The sequence below is a fragment of the Pseudophryne corroboree genome, chromosome 11 (assembly GCF_028390025.1).
Source record: "Pseudophryne corroboree isolate aPseCor3 chromosome 11, aPseCor3.hap2, whole genome shotgun sequence".
NCBI lineage: Eukaryota > Metazoa > Chordata > Amphibia > Anura > Myobatrachidae > Pseudophryne > Pseudophryne corroboree.
In genome coordinates this window covers 329138768-329158603 of record NC_086454.1, presented here as the reverse complement: position 1 = coordinate 329158603, position 19836 = coordinate 329138768, and the positions used below count along the sequence as shown (strand labels likewise).

Here is a 19836-nt window from a genome sequence, read left to right as displayed (position 1 = left end):
AATCGCAATATTGCGATCACAAACTACTTAGCAGTTTTAGAGTAGCTCCACACTTACTCTGCCTGTGCGATCAGTTCAGTGCTTGTCGTTCCTGGTTTGACGTCACAAACACACCCAGCGTTCGCTCAGACACTCCCCCGTTTCTCCGGCCACTCCTGCGTTTTTTCCGGAAACGGTAGCGTTTTCATCCACACGCCCATAAAACGCCGTGTTTCCGCCCAGTAACACCCATTTCCTGTCAATCACACTACGATCGCCGGAGCGAAGGAAAAGCCGTGAGTAAAAATACTATCTTCATTGTAAAAATACTTGGCGCAGTCGCAGTGCGAATATTGCGCATGCGTACTAAGCGGAATTTCACTGCGATGCGATGAAAAATACCGAGCGATCAACTCGGAATGAGGGCCATAATACAGCGCACTGTCTGCTGGGAGACTGTAGGGAGGAAGGCTCCTAGGAGAGAGCAGTATGCAGCCCAATGTCAGCTATTAGAGCTTGTTATTTTACAGGCATTCTCCTGAGCGGCAGGGGGCAAAGAGATACAGTTTCCCCCCTATATATACATAAGGCACAAAGCAATTAATAAATCATATCAGTCCCCTGTGGACAGCAATGTTTTTCTGTAGAGGAGTACAAAAAAAGAAATAAAAAAAAAGCCAAAAGTATGCCTTCAGATATGGCTGCAGTGCGGTGCATACGCATGCGCAGCTCCGATCTGATCGCCCGCTGTGCAAAAACGCACAGCAGCGATTAGATCTGAATTACCCCCAGAAGGTGTATTTTCCTCATCCACTGTGGGATTCAATAATCCTATTTAATTAGTATATTCACATTCACTCCAAACAGGTAACTGATAGCGTGGAAATGAGTTTTCCCGCAGGTTCTAGAAGTTGGATGCATGAACTTCGTTTCATACCTTTAAGAGATATTTCTAACAACGTTGGTTGTTTCTGACACCACAACCTTCCTGCAACACTTTTTTGGAACCTTCACAAAACATCCCCGGCAATCGGGGTGTTTCGCCCTTTAGTAAGTGCTCCACTCAAACTCTGGTTAAACACATCTTAAATATTAAAGAGGCATCCACAAGAGTTATATACCGTAAGTAGCATGAGTCAGTATGTATCTCAACGACCATGGGACGCTCTAATATCACACAGGACCAGCAAAGGAGGCTGCAGATATAGATCAAGCCAATGCAGGCTATTCATAGAGCCCGAGCTGGGAGACAGTTTCTGTCCTGAATAGAAGTGGCATTCTTAATCTTCCTCTGCTTTTACGCTCCAACAGTTTCCATGGTTACACTGAGCGATTCTCATCTCCATGGAGAAGCCTGACCTAGACCAATATGAAACTCTGGTCCTGTACGCTGACATGACTTAGGTAATTCAGTGGTAGTCTCTGTTTCTTTCACCAAGTGCCAATCGGTGCCTCCGACACTGGAACTGATGCAGAATAAGTAGACGTTGCACCCATGAAAAAAGAGCATCTAGTCTTATAAGAGCCACACCCCACCCAAATCTAACTCTCTCTGCACATGTTACATCTGCCCCACCTGCAGTGCACATGGTTTTGCCCATTGTTTTGCCCATTAGAGGAAAATGTTGTTTTGCAATCAACCATGAATTAGGCCCTATGTACCTTCATTAAAGCTGTACAAGTCTCTTTCTCAGGTCTATCTGTGATTTTGAAAGATTACAATATATCTCTATCAGGGGCTACTGCTGTGCTATTGCCGGCAGTACTACCTGCCGCGGCGGAAGCGATCTGCTGGGTTTTACAAGGAGTGCTGCAGTGAATGCACCTCTGCAATATTCCTTTCACAGGATATTCAGAGTAAATAAATGTTTGCAGTATGCACAGATCTACCAAGACTGGTCAGCAAGGCAGAAAGCTTCCTCTTACCGCTGCTAGCCAGCATCACCGGGCACCTGAGCATCACGGGATCCGGACTGAAAGTCGACAGTAACTAGGTCGACAATATCTAGGTCGACCACTATTGGTCGACAGTAACTAGGTCGACAGGGTGTCTAGGTCGACATGTTCTAGGTCGACAGGTCAAAAGGTTGACATGAGTTTTTCACAATTTTTTTCTTTTTTTGGACCTTTTCATACTTAACGATCCACGTGGACTACGATTGGAACGGTAATTTGTGCTGAGCGAAGCGGTAGCGGAGCGAAGGCACCATGCGAGGGGACGCGATGCACTAATTGGGGTTCCTGGTCACTCTACGAAGAAAACGACACCAAAATAACATTAAAAACTCATGTCGACCTTTTGACCTGTCGACCTAGAACATGTCGACCTAAAGACCCTGTCGACCTAGACACCCTGTCGACCTAGTTACTGTCGACCAATAGTTGTCGACCTAGACATTGTTGACCTAGTTACTGTCGACTTTCAATACCACACCCATCACGGGATCCGGACTGAAAGTCGACAGTAACTAGAAAACGACACCAAAATAACATTAAAAACTCATGTCGACCTTTTGACCTGTCGACCTAGAACATGTCGACCTAAAGACCCTGTCAACCTAGACACCCTGTCGACCTAGTTACTGTCGACCAATAGTGGTCGACCTAGACATTGTCGACCTAGTTACTGTCGACTTTCAATACCACACCCAGCATCACAGAGTGGCTCCAGTGATATTTACTAACGGCGGCATCAGATTTCCAGTGCTGCGATAACCAGATATAGAAATCTCTTATCGCCTCATAATAACATTTAGGGGCCTGTATCTCATAGCCAGTCTCTGACACTGTAAGCCCAATTGTGCCGCCAGGCTCTCTCTCTCTATTAGTCAATGCCCTATGTGCCCACCAAGTTGCTAAATGGGATATCTCCTGTATTGATCAAAGTCAGTGACTTCAGACACACTGCAGCATCTACAGAAGAGCAATGAATATAGGATGTGGTATGCGTGACCAGCAGTCAGCAGATGCCAGTAGGGCGGGGGAGAGCACAACAAGCTTATTTTTCAGGCTCACTGCCATGCTGGGGACTCTATGGGTGTCGTAGAATAGTCCCTGTAGGTCGGATTGTGAAGGTGCAGGATGTAGGGGGAGGTATTGTGGGATGTAGGGGGAGGTATTGTGACCGGCGGGCTCCTGACCGCCGGTCACATGACTACATCCCATATTATACAACACTTTCAGGCCGTCATAAACCTAATATTGGCAGTGGGTGCTTGAGAAAATGTAATGGCAACATACAGTAGTGTGCAATACAGTAGTGTGGTATAATGTGACGTAAAACATGATGCGATGCCGCTATATGATATATGAAAAAATTGGATTTTAATTACCTACCGGTAAATCCTTGGGCACTTTAAGAACTTGATAGTGTTGGCTGGCTCCTGCCTCTATGCACCTCCTACCAGACTCAGTCTAGGAAACTGTGCCCGAGGAGACGGACATACTTCGAGAGAAGGATAGTTAAGGATAGTGGTGAGATTCCGAACCAGCACACACACAATAAGAGGAAAGCCATGCTAACCAAACTTGAAACAGGAACAGCAACGGCTGAACCAACATTACTTAGCCAAGTAACAATGCAGGAAGAACGAAGCACCGGGCGGGCGCCCAGTATCCTCTACGGACTACGAGAAAAGTATTTACCGGTAGGTAATTAAAATCCTATTTTCTCTTACGTCCTAGAGGATGCTGAGGTCCACATTAGTACCATGGGGATGTACCAAAGATCCCAGAACGGGAGGGAGAGCACGGAGGCTCCTGCAGAACTGATTGACCAAACTTCAGGTCCTCAGCGACCAAAGTATCGAACTTGTAGAACTTAGCAAACGTGTTCGACCATGACCAAAAAGCTGCTCGGCAGAGTTGTAAAGCCGAAACACCCCGGGCAGCTGCCCAGGAAGAACCCACTGACCTAGTAGAGTGGGCCTGTACAGATTTTGGACATGGCAAACTTGCCGTGGAATAAGCATGCTGGATAGTAAGTCTAATCCAGCGTGCAATCGTCTGCTTTGAAGCAGGACACCCAGTCTTATTGGGATCATAAAGAACAAACAGCGAGTCCGTCTTTCTGTGACGAGCTGTTCTTTTCACATACACCTTCAAAGCCCTCACAATAACCAAAGACTTTGAAGTAGCAGAGGTGTCGGTGACAACCGGAACCACAATAGGTTGGTTGATGTGAAACGCAGACACCACCTTAGGAAGAAATTGCTGAAGATTTCTGAGTTCAGCTCTGTCCTCATGGAAAATTAAATAGGGACTTTTGTGAGACAAAGCCCCCAGCTCCGACACACGTCTTGCTGAAGCCAAGGCCAACAGTGTGACGGTCTTCCACGTAAGATGTTTTACGTCCACCTCCTGTAACGGTTCAAACCAGTCCGATTGGAGGAAATGCAGCACCACATTGAGATCCCAAGATGCCGTGGGAGGCACAAAGGGAGGTTGGATGTGCAGAACACCTTTCAAGAACGTCTGGACCTCAGGGAGAGAAGCCAATTGTTTCTGAAAGAAAATGGACAAGGCCGAAATTTGGACTTTTATGGAGCCCAGACATAGGCCCACATCCACTCCTGCTTGCAGAAAAAGCAGGAAACTAGATGGAATTCCACCGCATAAAATTTTCTGCTCTCACACCAAGAGACGTATTTCTTCCAAATACGATGGTAATGGTTAGACGTTACCCCCTTCCTGGCTTGGATTATAGTCGGGATAGCCTTGTTAGGGATCCCTCTCCTGGCTAGAATCAACCGATCAACTTTCATGCCGTAAAACGTAGCCGCGGCAAGTCCTGATAGACAAACGGGCCCTGTTGCAGAAGCTCCTCGCAAAGAGGTAGAGGCCACGGATCTTCGAGGAGCATCTCCAGAAGGTCCTCGTTCCAGGCCCTTCTTGGCCAGTCCGGAGCAATTAGAATTGCTTGAACCTTTTCCCTTTTTATTCTCTTTAGAATTCTTGGGATAAGAGGAAGTGGAGGAAACATGTACACCATCTGATAGACCCATGGAGTCATGAGGGGCGTCTACCGCCACCGCCTGTGGGTCTCTCGACCTGGAACAATACCGCTTGAGCTTCTTGTTGAGACGATCTGTGGATATCCCCATCGACGTGTCAAGCACCTGAACACTTCCGGGTGAAGGCCCCAATCCCCCGGGTGCAGGTCGTGTCTGCTGAGGAAGTCTGTTTCCCAGTTGTCTACTCCCGGAATGAAGACTGCTGACAACGCCACAGTGTTTCTCTCTGCCCAGAGGAGAATTCTTGACACCTCTGACATTGCTGCTCTGCTTTTCGTTCTGCCCTGTCAGTTTATGTACGTTACTGCCGTCACATTGTCCGACTGGACCTGAATGGCCCAATCTTAAAGAAGATGTGAGGCCTGCAGAAGGGTGTTGTATATGGCCCTGAGTTCCAGAATGTTGACTGGAAGAACGACTTCCTGACTGGACCATCTTCCCTGAAACTGCAGCCCCTGAGTGACTGCTCCCCAACCTCTGAGGCTTGCGTCTGTGGTTAGCAGAATCCATTTCTGAATTCCGAAACTCCGACCCTCGACAAGGTGAGAAGTCTGTAGCCACCACAGAAGGGAGATCCTGGCTTTTGTCGACAGACGGATCCTCTGGTGCATGTGAAGATGCGATCCGGACCATTTGTCCAACAGATGGAGGGGTCTTGCATGAAACCTTCCGTACTGAAGAGCCTCGTAAGAGGCCACCATTTTCCCCAGAAGGCGAATGCATAGATGCACCGATATCCGGGTTGGCTTCAGGACATCCCGAACCATTGACTGGATTACTAATGCCTTTTCCAACGGAAGGAACACCCTCTGCGACTCCGTATCCAGTATCATTCCCAGGAATGGGAGCCTCCGTGTTGGTTCTAGGTGAGATTTCGGAAGGTTCAGAATCCACCCATGATCCTGGAGAAGTTAGGTTGAGAGAGCAATGCAGTCCAGCAACATTTCCCTGGGCGGTGCTTTTATCAGGAGATCGTCCAGGTACGGAATTATGTTCACTCCTTGTTTGCGGAGTAGAAACATCATCTCTGCCATTACCTTGGTGAACACCCTGCCGTGGAGAGACCAAATGGCAGGGCCTGGAACTGGTAGTGACAGTCCTGCAGTGCAAACCGTAGATAAGCCTGATGAGGTGGACAGATCGGAATGTGAAGATATGCATCCTTGATATCCAGAGACACTAGGAATTCCCCTTCCTTCAGACCTGAGATCACCGCTCTCAGAGACTCCATCTTGAATTTGAACACTCGTAAGTACGGGTTCAACGACTTGAGGTTCAAAATTGGTCTTACCGAACCGTCCGGTTTCGGTACTACAAACAAGCTGGAATAATACCCCTTGTTTAGCTGATGAAGTGGAACTGGAACAATGACGTGAGTCTGTACCAGTTTTTGGATGGCATGTTGTAAAGTTATACTTGCCTCTTGTGAAACTGGCAAACCTGATCTGAAGAATCTGTGAGCTGGGAGCTCTTGGAACTCCAGTCTGTAGCCCTGGGAAATAAGATTTATGACCCAGGGATCCTGGCACGAATTTGACCAGATCTGACTGAAGAATTGTAGACGTGCTCTGACCTGACAGCCTACCAGGCATTGCGGTCCACCGTCATACTGAAGTCTTTGAGGAAGCAGAGCCTGAGCTCTGTTCCTGAGCACCTGCTGTTGCTGATTTGCGTTGTTTATCTCTTGCGCCGCTGGAGGACGCAGAAGCACCTCTGGATTTGCCTTTGAACTTGGCTGTCCGAAAGGACTGCAACTTAGAAGCTGAATAAGTCTTCTTGGTTGGGGGGGCTGCGGAAGGAAGATACGTAAATTTACCCGCAGTAGCTGTGGAGATCCATTTGTCTAATTCATCTCCAAACAAGGCCTCTCTGTAAATGGTAGGCCTTCCACGCCTTTCCTGGAGTCCGCGTCAGCAGTCCACTGGCATAGCCACAAGCCCCTGCGTGCCGACACTGCCATATCGGTGGTGCGTGCGTCTAGCATGCCTATTTCCTTTATGGCTTCCACCATAAAGTTTGCAGAGTCCTGTATATGCTGCAGGAGTAAGACAACATTCCCCCTAGATAAGGAATCTAACCCCTCAATTAGGTTACCTGACCATTTTGCAGTGGTTTTAGTGATCCACGCACATGCAATAGTGGGTCTTTGGGCCACCCCAGCAGCTGTGTACAATGATTTGAGTGTAGTCTCAATTTTACGATCAGCCGTGTCGTGTAGGGAGGCTGAACCAGGAACAGGTAATACAATTTTACGTGACAGCCTAGAGACTGATGCGTCCACTATCGGTGGATTTTCCCATTTTTTCCTATCCTCCAGAGGAAAAGGAAAAGATGAGAGCAACCTTTTAGGGATCTGAAACTTCTTATCAGGATTAACCCATGGTACTTCAAACAGGGTATTCAATTCCTTTGACACAGGAAAAGTAACTGAGGACTTCTTTTTTACATTAAAGTAAGATTCCTCACACTCCTCTGACACCTTATCAGGAATATGCAGAACATCTCTGATAGCCTCTATAAGAGCCTCTATTCCCTGTGACAGAGCTGCATCCCCCCCCCCGTCTGAGTGCACCTCCCCTTCCTCCATGTCTGACTTGTCAGAGTCAGACTGCAGGATATGGGCCAGACATCGCTTTTTTTGCGGACAAATGAGAGGGGACTGAGACGCTGTTTTGGGGGCCGAGTCTCTGTTCATAAACTCATCCACAGTCTGTTTTAAGTATTGCGTCTCTTTCTCATTGTGGGACAATTTTGTAGAAAGAGTTGAGATCATTCCCTTAAGAGAATTAACCCACTCCGGTTCAGTCCCGCTATTCTGTGAACCTTGAGTACCCAGCAGTGAGCCCCCCGGTGAAGAGGAACACTCTGCAGTACAAGACACACACTCTCTGCACAAAGTTGTTTGGAGCCAGCCCCCACTGCGCCCTTATCGCTAATGCCAAGTTGAGCCGGGTCGCAGACTAAGTACCCTGATAGGGGACTTAGTACACTAATAGTCGCTCCCCCCCTGCTATGACCCCCTGGTACCGCTGAGGTAATCTGGAGTTACACTAGAGGAGCTGCTCGTCCCTGTCCTGTCAGCATCTGTGTCCATTGCAGAGGGAAAATGACGCTGGTGAGCTGCTGGATCCTCTCATAGTGAAGCCCCGCCCCTTCAATGGCGCGCGGTCTTCCCGCTTTTTTTATACTGGCTGAGGAATCTGGTGCTTAAAATGGAGCAGAACCATTTTAAGGCTGTGTTTGCCAGTATCGGTACTGTGTACAGTGTACTGGGACACAGTTGTGTACTGTGTCCAGAGACGCATTCCACCCCGTTTAGAAGCCGTGTGTCTCCGTACCCTCATGCCGCCATAATGGCCGGCGCCCCGTTAGCCGGGTCGCGGGCCCAGTACTCACCACTCTTCATTCTTCTGGCTCTGTTAGGGGTGGCGGCGTGCTGCAGGAATGTTCCCTCAGGAGCTCAGTGTCTTGTCTGCGGGGAAATGGGACCATTAACCTTTCAAGAGATTGGGCCGTTCCTCCCCCTAAGTCCCACGAAGCAGGCAGGCTGGTGCCAACCAGCCCTGCCGGAAAATAACAACATATAAAATAAATGCAGAAAACTCTTCAGGAGCTTCCTTCAGCGTGACCGGCTCCTCCGGGCACATTTTCTAAACTGAGTCTGGTAGGAGGGGCATAGAGGGAGGAGCCAGCCCACACTATCAAACTCTTAAAGTGCCCATGGCTCCTAGTGGACCCGTCTATACCCCATGGTACTAAATGGACCCCAGTATCCTCTAGGACGTAAGAGAAAGTACTAATTATTTTGCTAAGCAGATTTGAGAAAACTCACCTGATCTGATTTGTCTGTTCATCTACGGCATCCACAGCACTCTCAACAGAACTGAGAAGCGACTGGATCTGATTGGCTGTCTCCTTCAGCAGGAACCGTGTAACAAACTGGTCAACATTGGTGCCCTTCTCATACACCTATAGGGAGACACAGACATGCATTGTGAATAGAACAATCAGGAACAATATCTGCGGCAATGATCACTGAGCTTTTACCAGTACATGTAATTACGGGCAAACCTTTACCCTCAAATTACTGCCCTGAGGTACAGAACATACACAACACAACATAGCTGGTGACAGATCCATCAGAGCTCTATGTCTTGGTACATGTGAAGTCACTCACATGTACACTCACGGCTGCACTATGATTCAGACCTTTAGTGAAGTGCAAGTGGAGTCTGGTCTGCTACCTGTTAGCGGCAAACACTAAACGAAACACACCTGCATACTTTCTGATAAAGCATTTCAGGGAGATGGCGCCACCTATAGGTACAGTGCTGTAGAGGTACTGCTCCATCTGAGAGGCGTGTCATCAAACTGACTTAAGACCAACTGCAAGTGAGGTCCATAGTACTTACTGTCAGGGCTGCCATCAGAAATTGTGGGGCCCGGGACAAAATAGACAGGGCCCCTCCCTCCCAAAAAAAAAAAGACTGCATCATCGCTCCATCCCTATGTGATGTTATACATTGTGACGTTACATATAGGTGGAGTAATGCGGAGCTGCAGGAATGGTTAAAAGAGAGCTGATGCGCAGATAAGGATTGTTGTAAGAAGTCCTCCCTGCACATCAGCCTGCTGCTGTTGATTCACAGACTGCTGCAGCTCTCCATGTATTGGCGGTAGGAGCCAGGGGTGGCCCCCCTCTCTCTGTAAGGGCCCGGGACACCAGTCCCCACAGCCCCCCCCCCCCCCCCCCCGATGTCTGCCCTGCTTACTGTACATAGTTTGACACATCAAAACTATATTATATATATATATATATATATATATATAATTATACATTATATTAAACAGCTGATGTTTCTTTATTTTACAAGGTGTAAATGTGATACTTGAACAAAGTAAGTTTCGCAAAGTATGCGCAGTTGTCACAGTAAAAACAAATAAAAAATTGCAGTAGTCACAGAAAGAGCCTGCACATATGGCCGATATGTCAGCTCTTCAGCTTCTGAACCCACTAACGCGAGATGCTGGAATGACTGTGCATTGAAAATCTGCTGTATGCTACTATTTTCTAGCATCCTAAATGAACCACTCTAAAGCTTTAGCTTCTGCCTGATGCATGCCATTCGTCACACAACCCCTGTAATGCAGCACACATCCTTGGGCACAGTCCCCCTGTAGCGCAGCACACATCTCCATTAATGCAGCACACATCGCCAGTAATGCTGCACACATCGCCCGTAATGTAGCACACATCGCCCGTAATGCAGCACACATCTCCAGTAATGCAGCACACATAGCCAGTAATGCAGCACACATCGCCAGTAATGCAGCACACATCTCCAGTAATGCAGCACACATCTCCAGTAATGCAGCACACATCACCAGTAATGCAGCACACATCTCCAGTAATACAGCACACATCAACAGTAATGCAGCCCACATCATCAGTAATGCAGCACACATCGCCAGCAATGCAGCACACATCGCCAGCAATGCAGCACACATCGCCAGTAATGCAGCACACATCGCCAGTAATGCAGCACACATCTCCAGTAATGCAGCACACATCATCACTAATGCAGTGCACATCGCCAGTAATACAGCACACATTGCTAGTAATGCAGCACACATCTCCAGTAATGCAGCACACATCGCCCATAATGCAGCACACATCTCCAGTAATGCAGCACACATCTCCAGTAATACAGCACACATCAACAGTAATGCAGCACACATCATCAGTAATGCAGCACACATCGCCAGCAATGCAGCACACATCGCCAGCAATGCAGCACACATCGCCAGCAATGCAGCACACATCGCCAGTAATGCAGCACACATCTCCAGTAATGCAGCACACATCATCACTAATGCAGTGCACATCGCCAGTAATACAGCACACATTGCTAGTAATGCAGCACACATCTCCAGTAATGCAGCACACATCTCCGGTAATGCAGCACACATAGCCAGTAATGCAGCACACATTGACAGTAATGCAGCACACATCTCCAGTAATACAGCACACATAGCCAGTAATGCAGCACACATCGCCAGTAATGCAGCACACATCTCCAGTAATGCAGCACACATCTCCAGTAATGCAGCACACATCTCCAGTAATGCAGCACACATCGCCCGTAATGCAGCACACATCTCCAGTAATGCAGCACACATCACCAGTAATGCAGCACACATCTCCAGTAATGCAGCACACATCTCCAGTAATGCAACACACATCATCAGTAATGCAGCACACATCGCCAGCAATGCAGCACACATCGCCAGTAATGCAGCACACATCGCCAGCAATGCAGCACACATCGCCAGTAATGCAGCACACATCTCCAGTAATGCAGCACACATCATCACTAATGCAGTGCACATCACCAGTAATACAGCACACATTGCTAGTAATGGAGCACACATCTCCAGTAATGCAGCACACATCTCCGGTAATGCAGCACACATCACCAGTAATGCAGCACACATCACCAGTAATGCAGCACACATTGCAAGTAATGCAGCACACATTGCTAGTAATGCTGCACACATCTCCAGTAATGCAGCACACATTGCTAGTAATGCAGCACACATTGACAGTAATGCAGCACACATCGCCAGTAATGCAGCACACATCACCAGTAAAGCAGCACACATCTCCAGTAATACAGCACACATCAACAGTAATGCAGCACACATCTCCATTAATGCAGCACACATCTCCAGTAATGCAGCACACATCACCAGCAATGCAGCACACATCGCCAGCAATGCAGCACACATCGCCAGTAATGCAGCACACATCTCCAGTAATGCAGCACACATCGTCACTAATGCAGTGCACATCACCAGTAATACAGCACACATTGCTAGTAATGCAGCACACATCTCCAGTAATGCAGCACACATCTCCAGTAATGCAGCACACATCTCCGGTAATGCAGCACACATCACCAGTAATGCAGCACACATCTCCGGTAATGCAGCACACATCACCAGTAATGCAGCACACATCACCAGTAATGCAGCACACATTGCAAGTAATGCAGCACACATTGCTAGTAATGCAGCACACATCTCCAGTAATGCAGCACACATTGCTAGTAATGCAGCACACATTGACAGTAATGCAGCACACATCACCAGTAATGCAGCACACATTGCCAGTAATGCAGCACACATTGCTAGTAATGCAGCACACATCTCTAGTAATGCAGCACACATCTCCAGTAATGCAGCACACATTGACAGTAATGCAGCACACATCGCCAGTAATGCAGCACACATTTCCAGTGATGCAGCACACATTGCTAGTAATGCATCACACATTGCTAGTAATACAGCACACATTGCCAGTAATGCAGCACACATCTCCAGTAATGCAGCACACATCGCCAGTAAAGCAGCACACATCTCCAGTAATACAGCACACATCAACAGTAATGCAGCACACATCTCCATTAATGCAGCACACATCGCCAGTAATGCAGCACACATCTCCAGTAATGCAGCACACATTGCTAGTAATGCAGCACACATTGCTAGTAATACAGCACACATCTCCAGTAATGCAGCACACATCCTTAGGCACAATTCCTCTGTAGTGTAGCACGGTATACATACGATTTCCCGGCAGATGGAATGCCGGCGGTCATATGACTGACACCAGCATCCTGAAGCAGAAAATCCTGATAGGGGTCAGGTAAGTATGTTTACACCCCCCCTACCCATCCCTCCAGCCTAACCCTAACCTTCCCCCCTCTGCAACCTAACCCTAACACCCCCCCCCCCCTCACAGCTTAACCCTAACCCTCCACGGTGGCGGGGGGGGGGGGGGGGGCATTTCGATCCAAGTCAGGATGCCTGCATTGGCATTCCAAGCAGTGTCAGGATTCCAGAGTCATCATTCCAACTGCCAGGATTGCCGAACACCAGTATCCTGAACGGATCCCGTGCAGCACACATTCCCTGTAATATAGCACACATCTCCAGTAATGCAGAACACATGGGCGTCACTTACTCCTATGACACCCAGCGCGGCTCTGAGTGATCTCCGCGCACGTTGTAAACAGGGGGCATGGCTTCACATCCCAAACCCCCGTTTTTATCATTCAGATGCGGCCTGCTCCCTGGAGACTGCTGTGGCTGCAGTGCCGTCTCCTACACAGTGACAGAAGCTGGGTGCTGCACGTAATGTTACAGTGCAGTACCCGGTTACTATCACTGAGCAGGAGCCAACAGTTTGATGTCACCACCGGTGTGGCTCGCACCCCCATAGTGACGCCACTGTGCACACATCTCCAATAAATGAGGACACTCATTGGGCACAAATCATTTATAGTTTACCATGTAGCCTTGGGCATACAGCCACTCGTGTAGCATACTGACTTACTTTTGAAGTTTCGGAGAGGAGCTATAGGTAGGTAGATATGGGGCAGAGGTGGACTACTCCCACCATTAAGCCCCACACATTTCCGAATGGGGGAGGGGCTAGAAGGATGCAATTACCATAGAATCGCCTCACTAGGCCTCAACCCCTCCCCGTTAACCCCATTCCTTGTGGGGGAAGGGGGTGGGTGGTGAGTTGTTCGGCTGGGTAATCGTGTCTCCCACAGATTCCGGGATAGTAGGCACGTATCACCTGTAGTCATCAGTGAGCTGTAAAGTGGCGCCATTTTCTTGTACTTGTTATTCTTCTTTCCAGGGAGATTGCTAGACTCTTCAGGGAGATCATCATTATTTCAGGCCTGATCGCTAGGGTGCGTTTTTTGCATTCCTGCGATCAGGTAGTCGCCGCCTACAGGGGGAGGGTATGGTGTGTGTGCAGGGGTGCGATCGCATTTATAGCAAAGCTGCACAAACATGAGTTTATGCATACCCTGCTCAGCCCAGGACTTACTCTTCCTCTGCGATGATCGGGGCCGGCGCTGACGTCAGAAACCTTCCTTCCAAACGCCTGGTCCCTCCTGCATTTTCCCGGACATTCCTACAAAACGGGTCAGTTGCCACCCACAAACGGCCTCTTCCTGTCAGTCACCTTGCGATCGCCCGTGTGATCGAATTTTTCGCACAATCCCGTCGCTATGCACCGATGCCCGATGCAGTCGTCCGACGCGCCGGCGCCTTGCGGTGCATATACACGCGCAGTACAGACCTGATCGCCAGCTGTGCGAAAACGCACGGCAGCTATTAGCTCTGAATTACCCCCATAGTTTGGTAACCCTCTACCTTCTCTTTTTCTTTTCTGCATCTTCTCTTCCTCGGGTATTAAATCAAACATGTTTTGGTGAGGCTTAACAAACTGTCAACAGTTTTAAAGGTAAAGTGTGAATATAACTCGCACCCCAAGGAATAGTAGCTATAATTAGCTTTGCTTCATAATTAACCCAGTTTATAAATGTAACTTAAGGGCAGACTATGATCTTACAATCAGAACTAGGTTCTCATGCAATCTGAATTGGGGCTAAATAGGGTTTTCAGCAATTTTTTTGAACAGACAAATATAACATTCCGCTACGTTTCCTTCTCCTCTAACACAGCCACGCACAGTCGCATACAGCAGTGTGACACACTAAAAAAAGAAATGAATTAATTCCTCATTATATTGGATGCCCTTGTCTGTAGCCGTCAAGATATTAAGTTAACACGCACATACACTAAAATTCATATCTCTCAACTGATTCATGTAGGAGTGGGAGGCAATTTAACCGAGATAAAACAGTTACAATTACTAATGAGACGACACACACAAACGATGTGTAGAACTTTATGCAATTAACCATTTTAATTACAATGGAAAACATGGCCAAGAACTGCATTATTGCCTCCTCGGAGCACAGCGACGGCGGTTGAATCGTGGTGCCACGCTCTTAAATGTCACCGAAACTCTTTGTTGGAATCGATGTATTGTAATGGAAAGTTACACAATTATTTATTTTTGAGTGCCAAGGCAGAGAAGGGGTTACCACCGCATGAGATACATTCACTGCTTCCAATTTATAATTAAGAAGTAAAAATTGCTGCGCTCGTTATCTGGATAAAACAAACCCATCTCCTCGCTAATCATCTCCATAAAACAAACACCCAGCTGAACCCTGCTCGGCGCAGTCTGCTCGCCGCTCGCTGCCAAAACGAGATTCTTTGTTCCTTTTTTTCAAATGACAATTTATTGCAGAAACAGGATATTGATAGCAAATTTATTCTGTCAATATAGAGCAGGCAAGTAAAAGGCTTTTAGTTTCACAGAATTAGCCCAGAACAAAGCATAAGGAACGGAGTGGGATGAACTTTTGAATGCTTGCTTTGGGTTTTGTTTTAGAGATTATGGTGAGACTAAACAATACTTGTCTACTTTTTAATCCCCACCTCCGGGAGTTAGAGGTGGGAGATGCGGGAGTAGTGGTGCCGTAAAACTGCGTCACCGTGGTCCTGCCCTGTGCAATGGCGCAAATTGTGGCAACAGGAGAAGGGGCCTCATTGCCTTGATTTGCTGAGATCTGTAGCGTCCTGCCACTGTATCACACCATCCTCACTCCTCGGCTGTAGGGCAGGTACCAAACTCAATGTCTTCCCACTTTGACAGGTCCACAAAAAAGTTAAGGCTTTGATATCCACAAAGGCAAGATTCCGGACAAGTCCATCAGAAACTGTGTGTCCTAATCAGCAGGTCTGAAAACAGGACGTAGAGCACATTCTGTTTCCCATGCTGGTGTTTCTTTGGAAACATGGATAACACTTCACTGCTGGATTGGGAATCTGCTTAATGGTGAGCATCTAATGGACCTCACTAAAGTTCTCAGATGGCAGGAGGCACCCTGCAGAAAAGGGCTAAGGGAAGTATGGCTAAAGGTGGTGAAGAACAAAGGGTATCCTTTTGCTTCACTATACTTGTCCCAACACTTGAGGTTCCTTTTGGCCAAAAGTGAATCCACAGATGACCAGCACATTCAGCAAATCGCGGATGACTACTTAAGGAGGAAGGCTTTGGAGGAAGGCTTTGGCCTAAGGGGAATCTGGGTGCCCCGATGAGCCCAGAGAACCATAGCACTTTTATATGATCGATTAAGAATCTACTGGTACCCACAGAACGGAACTGATGAAATTAGGAGCATAAACAGTACACCTCCAATGGGGATCCGCTCAAGATGCCGGCTGTTGGGATCCCGGCAGACGGAATCCCGACACCCGTCATAATACAAACGCTGGAATCACACAAAGGTCAGGACACTGATGCTGGAATCCCGACAGCCGGCATCCCGACCATAAGTTTAGCAGGATGGTTAGGTTTAGGACTTGGGTGGGGGGGGGGGGGGAAGGGGAGGGGGTTAAGTGTAGGAACCACCTCGGGAGATTAGGGTTAGGCTGCGGAAGGAGATAGGTTAGGGTTAGGCTGTAGGGAGGGGGGGTTAGGGTAAGGCACTAAGGGTAAAGGGTTAGGTTTAGGCTGTTGGAAAGGGGGGTTAGGTTAGGCAACAATGGGGTAGGTTAGGTACCAAAGGGGGAGGTTAGGGTTAGGCTGCAGGAAGGGAGAGTTAGAGGGTAGGGGAGAGAGGAGAACATAAGAGTATAAACAGCACACTTCAAAGTACACATCAAATGGGATCCGTCAAGATGCTGGCTATTGGGATCCCGGCAGATGGAATACAGACGCCGGAATACTGACACCTGCCAGCTATGATAACGACCCATTGCTAAGTACTTGGTTAAACGAGGAAGTAGTCCAGGAGAGACTAAGTAAAATTAAAATAAATACATCTCCTGGGCCGGATGGACTTCACACCTGGGTTCTTATGGAACTTAACTCAGAGCTATTGAGGCCCCTATATTTGATTTTCTGTGAGTCAATTACATCAGGAATGATACTGGAGGACTGGCGTATAGCAGAGGTATTCCCAATATTTAAAAAGGGAAGTAAAACTCATCCCGGTAACTACAGACTGGCAAGTTTGACATCCATAGTGGGGAAAATATTGGAAGGTATAATAAGGGATAGCATACTAGAGTACTTGGATACCTCCAAGGTTATTATTAGGAATCAGCATGGTTTTGTGAGGGACAGGTCATGTCAAACTAACTTAATTAGCTTCTACGAGAAAGTGAGCGATAATATTGATCAGGGTAAAGCAGTGGGTGTGGTCTTATTGGACTTTGCTAAGGCCTTTGACAAAGTCCCACATAAAAGACTAATTTTCAAATTAAGAGAGCTTTGGGTAGGAAACACTATTTGTACATGGGTGAGTAATTGGCTGTACAACAGGGAACAGTGAGTGATGGTTAATGGGTATTCTCTGAATGGGCCTCAGTGCTTAGTGGAATACCGCAGGGTTCAGTACTCGGGCCATTGCTGTTTAACATATTCATTAATGACCTAGGAGTGGGCCTGGGAAGCACAGTATCAATTTTCGCAGACGATACTAAACTGTGTAGAGTAATTAATTCAGACAAGGATGTTGAGTCTCTACGGAATGACTTATCTAAACTGGTGGTTTAGGCAGAAAAATGGAGAATGAGGTTCAATATAGAAAAATGTAAGGTTATGCACTTTGGGACTAAGAACAATCAGGCAGCCTATAAATTAAATGGGGAAAATGTAGGGATAACGGTAATTGAATAAGATTTGGGGGTCCTCATTGATAATAGACTTAGTGGTAGTAGTACATGTTATGCACACCAGTGCCAGCAGGAATGTACTGGTGTCTGAACGGAGAGGGATGCAAAACAAATGAACTCACAGACAGACTGGGGAATATGACATTACATACATAGAAGGTGATAGGGTAACAAAATAAACACAAAGTGAACAGAGAAGCCCAAAGGCTAAGAAACTGGGTGTCTCCCTAGTATTAGGAATGCTCAGATGGAAAGAAGCGAGATGTTGTGATTTAATAAGTAGAGAACCCGAAATGCTGTTGCTAAGGGCAACAGCAAAACCCTAAAGGGTTACCAACGGGTGTGGCAGTAAACTCCTTGGTCAGAGATGGAATAATAGACATAAGGAGAGTCTCCACAATCCTAGTTCTCACTTGCAGTGCACTGGTTCAGCTTACTGCCACTAAACTGACACCTGAACACCTTGCACAGTGAGAAAGGATTTTGGCAGGCAAGTCTGAGAATACAGCCGCAAACTTGCTAGGTTCACAGAGTAGCAAAAGAACCCCAGCAGGTTAAACGACTGACTCCAGTCTTACTGCTAGGTCTGGATTGGCAGAGTGTAATACCAAATCCCAAGGCCTATTTGCAGTAAGCAACAAACAAATACAAAGTTTACACAGTACTAGCTAGCTTTCAGGAACTGACTAACCAACAAAGATTCAGCAGCATCTGCCTAACCTGAGAAGAGGGTTTATATAGCAGGTGCTGTCCACGCCCCACTCAGACCTCACAGACTGTGAGCACAAAAACCAGCACCGGATCCCCTGCCGTGCACAGAGCCTGTAACCACTGCACAGCAAAAGACCCGAACCGGAGTATCAGCTACGCTCAGGTTACTCCGCTAGCACTTGTCTCCCGGTTGCCATGACGACGTGGCAGCACAGAGCAGGAGACCCTAACAGTACCCCCCCTCTGACGAGGGGTCAAAGAACCCCTACCACCGGGTTTATCGGGGAACTGCGAGAAGAAAGAGCGTAACAGTCTGGGGGCATGAAGATCACAACTGCGCACCCACGACCGCTCCTCCGGGCCATACCCCTTCCAGTGCACCAAAAATGACAGCCGACCCTGAACCATCTTGGAGTCAAGAATCCTTTCAACAACAAACTCCCTCTGGCCACGTATCAGAAGAGGGGAAGGTCTTCCACTGGAAGAAGGATTACTAATCGCCCGTTTTAAAAGGGAACAATGAAATGTTTTATTGATACCCAAAGAACGGGGTAGATTTAACTGAAATGCCACCGGATTGATAACCCTAGTGATCTTATAAGGACCGATGAACCGGGGGCCTAACTTATGAGATGGCTGTCTCAACTTCAAATTCTTGGTAGACAACCAGACGAAGTCTCCTAATTTGAAGCTGCAGGGTCTTTTCCGCTTATCAAAAACCCTTTTGGTCACTAATGACACAGACACAAGGGCTTTCTTCACTTTCCTCCAAATACCTCTAAGGACCGAAACCACAGAGGAACCACCAGGCGTGGAATCCAGGGGGTCAAAAAAATTGGCCTTAGGATGATGCCCATACACACAAAGGAAGGGAGAGATCCCTGTAGCAGAGTGAGCCGCGTTGTTATAGGCAAACTCCGCCATGGACAGATGAGCAACCCAGTCAGTATGACACTTGGAGACATAACACCTGAGGAACTGCTCCAAGGACTGGTTCACCCTTTCAGTCTGCCCATTAGACTGCGGATGGTAGCCTGACGACAAGCTGACAGAAATCTGGAGATCGGAACAAAATGCCCTCCAGAATTTGGCCACAAACTGGGATCCACGGTCAGAGACCACATCAAGTGGCAACCCATGGAGGCGCACAACATGCAGCATAAATAATTCAGACAGGCGTCTGGCCGATGGCAGCCCAACCAATGGAACGAAGTGCGCCATCTTCGAAAACCTGTCAACGACAACCCAGATGGCTGTCATCCCCGAGGATTTGGGCAAGTCCACCACAAAATCCATTGAAATGTGGGTCCATGGCTTAGATGGAATAGAGAGTGGATGTAATGGGCCAACAGGAACCCCTCTAGGAGTCTTATTTCGGGCACAGATGTCACATGCCCGAACCCACTGATCCACATCCCTAGCCACCGAGGGCCACCACACCGCCCTAGATAGCAACTCCCGAGTTCTGGCAATACCCGGGTGACCTGCCGACTTCTTGGCATGGAATTCCAGGAACACT

At 47.7% G+C, this 19836-nt stretch overlaps 1 protein-coding gene across 1 annotated transcript in view; it reads right to left on the bottom strand.

Moving 5' to 3' along the window:
- The window catches only part of NECAB2 (N-terminal EF-hand calcium binding protein 2), a 358564-nt gene that overhangs the window by 73857 nt on the left and 264871 nt on the right, over nt 1–19836 (bottom strand). Inside the window, exon 6 of the mRNA XM_063945739.1 lies at nt 8824–8960. Within this exon, the coding sequence (XP_063801809.1) occupies nt 8824–8960 (137 nt within the window). The remainder of the gene's footprint in view (nt 1–8823; nt 8961–19836) is intronic.